The 9,441-nt window shown below is 33.6% G+C and overlaps 2 protein-coding genes across 7 annotated transcripts; both read left to right on the forward strand.

Annotated features, from left to right (window-relative positions):
• LOC107628060 lies at positions 208 to 1,123 on the forward strand. The gene is made up of 2 exons (XM_021116723.1): positions 208 to 346; positions 436 to 1,123. Exons 1-2 carry the CDS (start codon positions 313 to 315, stop codon positions 942 to 944), a joined length of 543 nt encoding a protein of 180 aa, XP_020972382.1. The 5' UTR covers positions 208 to 312; the 3' UTR covers positions 945 to 1,123.
• LOC107626420 (probable 3-deoxy-D-manno-octulosonic acid transferase, mitochondrial) lies at positions 1,721 to 8,725 on the forward strand. Of its 6 annotated transcripts, none has more exons than XM_016329300.2 (12): positions 1,729 to 2,103; positions 2,876 to 2,918; positions 3,112 to 3,234; positions 3,495 to 3,614; positions 3,700 to 3,778; positions 3,958 to 4,074; positions 4,459 to 4,556; positions 4,947 to 5,037; positions 5,254 to 5,373; positions 5,452 to 5,522; positions 5,612 to 5,737; positions 7,005 to 7,748. In XM_016329300.2, the coding sequence occupies exons 1-12, from the start codon at positions 1,805 to 1,807 to the stop codon at positions 7,041 to 7,043; spliced, it is 1,326 nt and encodes a 441-aa protein (XP_016184786.1). In that variant the 5' UTR covers positions 1,729 to 1,804; the 3' UTR covers positions 7,044 to 7,748. The 6 variants fall into 6 exon arrangements, with proteins under 6 accessions (XP_020972384.1, XP_020972385.1, XP_016184786.1 ...); XM_021116724.1 differs by lacking the exon at positions 7,005 to 7,748 and adding an exon at positions 7,978 to 8,725 and having other exon boundaries at positions 1,730 to 2,103; XM_016329299.2 differs by lacking the exon at positions 7,005 to 7,748 and having other exon boundaries at positions 1,731 to 2,103; positions 5,612 to 5,921.

A 9,441-nucleotide genomic window follows, 5' to 3' on the forward strand; every position in this document is an offset into this window, starting at 1 on the left:
ACATATCTCCTTGGAATAGAAGTTTTGATTATATTGTGAGATTGTTGGCAAGATCATTGTTTACGATTTTGGAGAGAATCATACTTGTGTTTGGAAACATTCATCTCCCAATTTCGCAACAACAGGGCGATTCTATAATTATAGAATCTAAGCATGCTCTTCGGCGCAGCCCTTCCTTACCGGTTAATACTAGTTCTTATGTTCATACTTCTGAGACTAAGAGGCCGGTGTGCTCTGAATCCGAATCTGAAAAGAAAAAGAATAAGAACAAGAACAAGAACATAAAGAAACAACTGCAGCAGTCGAGGCATCATGACTCTCCTATTGTCCATGGTGTTTCTAAGAGGTATATTGACTCTCAATCTTGTAGAATTAGAATATATTCTAAACTACCTGAAAAGGGTTGTTTCTTAAAGCCGGCGCGATTGACCCTAGGTGATGCAGCTTTAGCCCTGCATTATGCAAATGTGATTGAATTGATAGAGAAAATAGTGTCATCGCCGCATCTTATTGATGATCATACTAGAGATGACTTGTACAGCAAGTTACCAACTACAATAAGGACTGATCTGAGGGAAAAGCTTAAATGGTATGCAAAACGCAAGCATGATCCGAGCATTGCAGCCGAATGGAGCGTGGCGATGACACAGATTCTTGGATGGTTGGCGCCGCTTGCTCACAGCATGATAAGGTGGCATGAAGTGAGGAACTTTGAGAAGGAACACACTACTTCAGAAGCAAGTGTTTTGCTTGTTCAAACACTTTACTTTGCAAACCAAGCAAAAACTGAAGCTGCAATTGTTGAGCTCCTTGTTGGTCTAAGCTATGTTTGCCGGATTAACAGAGAAGCTCAAATCCGAGAGGCACGGCAGCCGGAATTCTCTAGATCAAGGTCTTTCAATCGTGCTCAATTGAGAAATCATGATTTCTGCTATGAGATTTAATAGACTATGCTTTTGTGCACTGTATGAATAGATCACTCTCTTGTATAGCTCTCATTTTTCATATGGGAGGTTTCTTTTTCTATTTTTCCTCCAAATAGTACTTTGAAATTTGAATATTAAGATGCTTATTCTTAGCAAATGTTACATTCAGATGAATCAATTTTGCTTTGATGTACTTATATCAGATGATTAATGTTCAAAGTATATAATTTATCTTTCATTCTTTCTCATCTGCATAATTAGAGGGTGAGAAAATTACTATGAACTATTTAGAGTGTGTTTGATTTGTGTTCTCTTTTTTTTTTAATGTTTTTTGTTATTAGAATTTTGTTAAAAAAGAAACAGATTTTTTTTTTATTATTTTTTTCTACAAAATCATCAAAATAAAAAATAAACATATAAACTCAAATGGTATAGTTTTTTCATTCTCATTTAGAAATCTCAGATTTGAGTCTTACTCTTAATTTTGAAAAAAACAAAATAAACATATAAACTCAAAGCATCAATTTTGTTTTTCCAATTCATGATTAAAGCTTGTAACTTGCAATTGTCTATTTGTCCAATTATCTATAATTTTTATTATTATTTTTAAAATTTGCATTTATCCCTAAAAGTATCAATATTTATTTGCAAAATAAATATTTTTATCATTAATATAAAAAAAAACATATTTTTGGTGAAGAAAACACAGTTTTTTTGGGTCTACGAACCAAACACGTCTGAAGCCCGTTATGTTCCACTTGATTGGGCGCATAGGCCCAATTAATGTGCTTATTCCTTGGGCCTCTATCATACACCCTCGCCCACCGAATACTTCACTCCGGTCTGTAGTAGTAGTAGCTGAAGCTGAAGAAGAAGCAATGGCGTATTCAACGAAGAAGGGTTTGCTAGTGTACAACGTATATAGAACCTTAACCTACGCTCTCTCGCCGCTGATTCGGCTCCACTTGAGGTGGCGCATTTCCCGAGGCCTCGACCACCGTTGCCGGTGGCCGGAGCGACTCGGTCGCCCCTCCCTACCCCGGCGACCGGGACCTCTGGTGTGGTTTCACGCTGTGTCATTAGGAGAAGGAATGGCGGCGGTTCCAGTGATCAGAGAGTGCGTTCGGAAGATGCCGAACGTGAACGTGTTGATGACAATCACTACTATGTCTGCGTTGTAAGATAAACTCTAATTCGAATTGCGTTATTTGCATGCTTTGTTAGTTGTTTTTGCGTGCAAAACTTCGAAGAAAAATTGACATATTTTGAATTAATTACTTTTGCTTTCTAAGTGTAGTTAGCAGTTGAATATGTTGAAATGTTAGGAAGTATCATAATTTCAGATTCACGATTATGATTATTCTGTGTTTGGATGAACTTCTCAAAAAATGGCGATTTTCAAGAATTGTTGGAAATTGGTTCTTGTATGATTGATTTTGCTAGAAGGATAGGATGACAAATGAATTGAAGTTGGGATACCAAATCATTTTGGAACTGGAAGAGACAAGAGATCGTAGAATTTTAAATTATGTGTAGTGATTAGTGAAGATGTGTAGAATTTCCTGTGAGCAGAGAAAAGTATATGGAGAGTAGCACAATGGTTAGACATAGAGTAAGTTCTAGAGAAAGATTAAGCTAAATAATGAAGACAGATTTAGATGTTTTCCAGGTTTTGTTTTTTTTTTCAAGAATCTTATTGAAAAGATGGACTTGTGAGTTGTGACATAAGCATAAGTTTTGCATTTATCTGGTTATCTTTATAATGCTTTTTCCAAATTCTAGTGAAATGTGAACCATGTTCCATGAGCATCATTTTTCTAATCAAATAGGCATCTGCTAGCTATGGTGATGGGTTGGTGCTTCTTAAAGGAGATGAATGAATATCCGTTAATTTGACATTGTTAGTAGAGAAAGAAACATGGCTGAACTTGTTTCTTGGTGTAATGCAGTGAAGTATTAAGGAACTGGCTGCCAAGTGAAATCATTTTTCAGGTAAAATGTTGGAAATGTTAACATGGGTGCAGTAATCTCTTCTTTTTTGTTGAATTAATTTTATTTCCAGTTGAAATTTTGAGAAGCAGTTCCTAAATTTGCTTATAAAGAAATCATTGATCTATATCTTACTTTCAAATTTTCAGATCATTAATACATTGTTTTGATTTTCTCAATCGTTCACATTTGACAGTTTTCTCCACTTGATACACCTGGTTCCATTGATTCATTCCTTCGTTACTGGAAACCAAAAGCTATTATACTGATGGAAAGTGAACTCTGGCCAAATCTTATCATGCATGCTTCCCAAAATGGTGTAAGTAGTTATTATCTTTGGTTCATGATATACCCTCGTCAACCACTTACAAAGAATAGATTCATTCTCTATCCGCTAGAATTAGAACTAGATAACCTACTTCGTAAATGGTAGTTAACGAATATGTGAGACCTACTTTTTTTTAAAACAAAAAGAAAGGTCAAATAGCAATTAATTTCTTTGCACATATGCATGGTTCACTTATGCATGTTGCAAGTGCATCATATAACATGTTTTCCGTATTCTTTTATTCTCATCAGATAACACTGGCATTGTTAAATGCTCGGATGTCTGAAAAGTCCTTTGAAGTTTGGTCAAGACCAGTGCTTCTACCCCTAATTTCATTGATGTTATCCAAATTTTCCTTGATTGCTCCATTGGTATGTAGCCCTAGATCTTTTGACACCACTATTTTTTATGTTATTGTTTCTTTGATGGTGGCAGTTAAGATTTTGAATGTCATAGAGTACAGAGCAGGGCATCCGGTTCCAGCTACTGCAAGCTCCTCCTGCTATCATAAGCTTTTCTGGTGATTTAAAGTACGGTAAGTCTTAAGTTTCTTATTCAATTGAAATTTGATATCGGTTTTTTGTTGTGTGCTACACCATTGTGGTTACTATCATTAAAGCAGGGTTCTTCTTCTTTGTCCCCCTTTCAATTGTTGATTTATTGAATTGGTGAAGCGGTCTGTACTAAGCTTGTCTTATTTATCATTCTGTTCAGTAATAGAAGATTTTGGAGTCAATGGAAGAGGGGGGAAAAGTATAGATGATCTGAGATTACAGCTTGCTCACAAACAGGTTTGGATGGCTTCTTCCATTCATAGGGGAGAAGAAGAAAGTTAGTTTTTTTTCTATACCTTTGGCGTTGTTCCACGATAACTTTTTTTGGTTTATCCAACAGAGTTCAAAGAAACACTTTAAACATTTTTCGTAGCATAAAAAACCTGAGAGAGGCATTATAACATAAATGTTGATTCAATTTTTTTCATATGCTAGTACTAAACATATATGTTATACATATTCTCATATTCTTCCTCATTTAACTATTATTTAATTTTTAATTCTTTGCAATTGAAATATTTGAAATATTTTCATAGATTGTCCTGTTAGATTAATTCAGAATGAGCTTAATATGTTGACTGGACCTCATTCATTGCCCTCTGTATTTTGGTGATTATTCACTGTTCTTTCTTTGTTGTAATGTATTAAGATTTGATTGCAGTAATATTAGGAGTTCACACTACCCTTATGCAACTGCAACCTAATATATTGATTATTATCGTCCCGCGTCATCCACAGCATGGGCGTGAGATTGCCAAAGTAAGCTTTTGATCCCATCCGTTGACTTAAAAAATGTTTGCTATGGATGTCTTGATTCCCTCCTTGGCTTCATTCAATATTGATGCCATCATCGATGCGTAAAATTCTAAGTTACTAAAAATATGTTTCAACTGTCCCTTTCTCCTTGTTATTACTTGTTCAAACTCAAAATACGGTTTCAGCTATGTTCTTCATAAATTATAAAAGTTCAACTCAATTATGTTTGTCATCATGGTGCATGTGAATGGAAATTAACTTGTAAATCTTTTGCATAGTCATTCTCATACAACAGAAATGATGCTTATGCAAAAATTATAATGACATTTTGCCATTCTTTTTTATAATTTTGTCATCTCCAAATTCATTACGCTTTTACTTGATATAGTGCAGAAACTGGAGAAGGAAGGACAAAATGTAATTTTGAGGTCCCAACATAAGAAGCTTAAGCCAGAAACAAACATATATGTGGTGGACACTCTGGGTATGTTTTTTTCTTCACGACATAAAATGCTATGATATATGGAAACACACTTATGCAAATTCAAATTTGAAAGTTGGGCTTTATGTAATATGGAACTTCAATTTGAAGGCTATTACTTGCGTAAAGAGTACCTAAGTGAGTGGAAGTTGATGGGATTTTTATGCTTATTTAGGATAGTCATCCATCACATATATTCTTGACCACCCTATCTGGCAGGCGAATTAAGACACTTGTATATGTTAACACCAATCGCTGTGATTGGGGGTTCATTCCTCCCTGGTTCAACTGGCCATAATATCTCGGAAGCTGCTTCGGCTGGATGTGCTGTTTTGACAGGTGGATTTTGTATGACCTTTTATGTAATTCAAAACATGTTATTTTAATTTCAGTGACTTGAACAAAGTATTGATTCAGGTTGTCACATTGGACATTTCTCACACATGGTGCTGGAAATGCAACGATTGAATCCATTGTCAGTCCTTCAGGTGGGAATGGCATCTTATTTGCATGTCATTGAAAAATAACCACAGTATGCATTTTTCTTACAGTGTTCTCTATTATTGCGGACTTGTAGGTCTCTGGAAAAATGGAGCTTGAAAAAACTCTCATTCAGCTCTTCACAAATGCAACACTATTGGAAGCACATCGCAAAGCTGCAAAGGAAGCATTTTCTCGTTTGTCCAGTGACATTGTCACAAACGTATGGAATTTGCTAAATTCTCGGATCTTTAGTAAATTTTCTGCAGAGGAAACTAAAATTATATGAAAAACGAGGAATACCTATTTACTAAATTCATTTAATCCCTGCTACAGAGGAATAATAAAATTGCAACCCATTCCCTAGAATGATTGGTTTTTATTATCTCAATAGAAATTGCTATAAATTATAGAAGATAAAGTTAATCATTCTCTGTTTTTCATATTAGCTTCACACTTCTTAAAGCTTTGTAGTTTTCATCAAATTTATTTAGTTTATATTAGAAGCTTATTGCTGTTTAGAACTTGAAGATCGTAAGTAGGATGTAACTTTCACTTTCATTGTAGATTGGTGGTATGATTTTTTATTTTTTCTTAAAAAAGAGACCTTGATGAAGTAAATAAGGACAAGTTTAGGGGTTTGGGAGATTTACTTGAGGTTCTAAGTTTAGTGTCACCAATGTATAAAACAATTTATTTGATATTGACTGTTAAATTTATGCTTCAAAGTTCAAAACCTTTGAGTTCATGGGCTGAATAACAATCAAATTTAAGGTGGGCAATTATTAGAAGTTTCACATTGTTTGGAAATATGATCATAATCTTTTTTATAAGTGATGGACAAATTTTCACTCCTTTAATTAATTTTTGAAGGTGAATTAGATTTACTCATTGATCAAATCCAAATCTATGAAGGTTTTCTGAACCCTTATGGATTATGGAACCCTGCTCTGGTAGGTATCTACTATCTAGGTAGGCAGGTAACACTGAAATTTACTTAGCTAACAAGAAAATTTGCTGCTAGCACAATCTGTCACATTATAATCTTAGTTTTGTTTGTAAGAGAAGAAAAATTAAACACTTGGTTTGATAGATAGGGTAACTCTTCAGCTTGTGCTGTATCTTGAGCTCTGCTGTCAACTACCAAAATTTACTGGTGATTATTTTTGGTCCCTAATTCACTGATACATCTTTGGCCCGCCCATTGTGCACTATTTGAAAAACTTCACTTTTCCCTCTATTTCCAGCTTAAAGACTATATTCTACCCTGTCGTAATAATATTAATAATCATGAGCTGTATTTATGCATCACAGATCATATCATAAATGTGAAGGGGGAGAAAAAAAGAAGAAGAGATTATATAATTACATATGCAATATAATGTACTAAGGGTACTTTTTGTGATATAATTCGACTACTGAATAAAAGGGGGTAGGTTGCAGATTTTATTTGTAAATCTAGCATAGTTACTAAGAAACTGTTCTTGTAGACTGTCCTCAATGGAGGCTTCATTCAAGAAAAAAGTTAAATAGAGATTTGGTTCTCCTTAGTGCTTTTTAGCTCCTACTTCTCCTTTTGCTATCAAAGCTTTGAAGTAGTGGTGTAGACTCCTTCATTGGCACATGGGGGCAAGAGGGTCTACGTGATTCAGCTGCGGTGCCACCGCCTCTAAGGGACTGAATTATGTCCTCAAAGAGGAACTCATCACAAGGTATAGACAGAGGACCACTCTTGTTGAATCCATGCCCTTCATATTGATCTAGCAATTGTTGTAGTACTGGATGGTTCAAATAATCTGCCCTTATCACGAACCTCCGGTTTGCTTCCCCAACTGTTACGGCTAGGTGTCCTCGTGGCACATCGGCTGGAAGCTTCTTCCCACAGCCGCCACCACTGCAAGCTTGCTTGAGCCACATGCAAGCCATGCTTGTTTTTTTAATGAAGAGGTTGAGGTTCTTATTTTGGGGGTGTAGACTATCGAGTATGTAGACTTAATTGTTGTGATATGCATATATGAATCATACCATATACTTGTATTTATATTATACGCTTTTAATATTTCATTTTATGATATGAAATTGAAGACACAGTGTGTGCTAAGGAAAACGACTGAAGCAAAATCCATAATATTATTATTTTGACATAGGTTGGGTATGGTAGTTTGCTGCAGTCCTTTTTGTCCCACTGCTGCCAGGCCATTACTGTTTCCATTATTTATATTTTATATTGATTCCTATAATTTGTGATTAATAATTAACAAACAGTGCATTTAGTTGCCTCTTATTAATGATTTTGGAGTGGCACAACTCTGTGCTTTTGCTGATCATTTTGTTATCTTTCCTAACTCGACCCTTTTTTGTTTGTTTATTTTTTGTTTTTTGCTTTATTTTTTCTGTTTTTACTAGTATCCAAATTTTATTATAAGAAATTTGAATTATCCAAATTTGTTTTTGGTTTACTAGGTGTAAACTTTCAGGTATCCATCAACTAAGAGCCAACAACTAATTACCTTTCGGGAAGCATGGACTAACCATGAAATTTGCTGAATTATTAAACTAATAACACATCAATTCAATTTGAAGATGTAAGTTCCCCTTTAACATATAACTTCACAAGTTTTATTTTTTTGAGTAATTCTTATATTAATCCTTGTTAGTTATTAGTTATTACTTATTAGTGGTTAAATTATTGACTTTGAAATGAACCTTAAGAACCCAAACTATAATTTAACCACTAATAAGGATTAATATAATTGGATAGTCATGAAAAATTTTTGCATTATTAATATCTTATTAAATCCTATAAATTTGAATATATATTAGAAGAGGATAACTATGCTTGTATAATAAAAAATTATCAATGCTGTAAAGGTATCTGCCGACTAATAGGGACCGAGGAAACGTGATCTATGTTTTGCACCTAATCAATACCATTGTTTCAAACAGTAACTGACAATTTATTATTATTATTATTTCATAAACTAGTACACAATAAACCTAAATGTACTGTTTAAATCACAAGGATTATCCCAAAACGAAATGGAAAAGTATACGGAAATGGCACCAATTCCAGGAAAACGTACCATTAGTGTTGTTAGTTCAGAGTTGGTGTGCTTCTTTTTCTCTGTGTCTCATGTGTCCTCACATGTTAATGTTAAATGTTAATGCATTGGGACCGACAATATAACACAACCTCATGTTTCAGTAAGAATCATCATTCGCCAAATTTATTTTCATCACTTTGGAGGCCTCTTGCCATTGTAATTGTATATTGCATCATATATCATATATGACTATTCATTTAAGTAGTGTTTGTTTTCAAAAGCTGAAATTAAAATTGGGAGATTGAAGTTTAGTATTGTGTTTGGTAGTTAAAAACTAAAATTTAAATTGTGATCTTTTCAGTATCTCCAAAAATGAGAATACAAGTGACTGAAAATTACGGGGACAAAGACTGAAATTTTAACATTTTTTGTAATAATTAAAAGTATTTTAGTAAATATTTTTATTTTATTTTTATTTTATTTTTATATTTATCTTAAATCAAATAAAATACTAAAACATAATTTAATTTTATATATTTTACATCAAATATAATAAAATTAATTTAATTTTAATATTCTAATTTCTATCTTTCAGTTTTAGTTTCCTCTTAAAAAAACAGTCTTTAAGGCCAACAATACCAAACCATAACAATTATCTTTAAGCATCTAGTTAAAAATTTGACTCCTTAACTATGTGTATGGAGAGTAATGTCTTTAGATTAGAGATTAATAGTCATTGTCCATACTGGATAGTTTGGGGCAATGGTCCAAAATTAGTTAGAAGTATACATAGGTAAACTTTAGAGTTTAACTAAAATTGGTTCTATGTTAAGGTTATTATTTAGTAGAAGTTTTAAAGTTTTTTATTTTAATAAATATATTG

The sequence above is a fragment of the Arachis ipaensis genome, chromosome B02 (assembly GCF_000816755.2).
Source record: "Arachis ipaensis cultivar K30076 chromosome B02, Araip1.1, whole genome shotgun sequence".
NCBI lineage: Eukaryota > Viridiplantae > Streptophyta > Magnoliopsida > Fabales > Fabaceae > Arachis > Arachis ipaensis.

Coding starts and splice junctions, on each gene's coding strand:
- LOC107628060 (XM_021116723.1), top strand. CDS start 313: ATGACTCTCCTATTGTCCATGGTGTTTCTAAGAG. Junction 347..435: donor GTCCATGGTGTTTCTAAGAG/GTATATTGACTC, acceptor GATTGACCCTAG/GTGATGCAGCTTTAGCCCTG.
- LOC107626420 (XM_016329299.2), top strand. CDS start 1,805: ATGGCGTATTCAACGAAGAAGGGTTTGCTAGTGTACAACGTATATAGA. Junction 2,104..2,875: donor ATCACTACTATGTCTGCGTT/GTAAGATAAACT, acceptor GGTGTAATGCAG/TGAAGTATTAAGGAACTGGC. Junction 5,374..5,451: donor TGGATGTGCTGTTTTGACAG/GTGGATTTTGTA, acceptor GTATTGATTCAG/GTTGTCACATTGGACATTTC.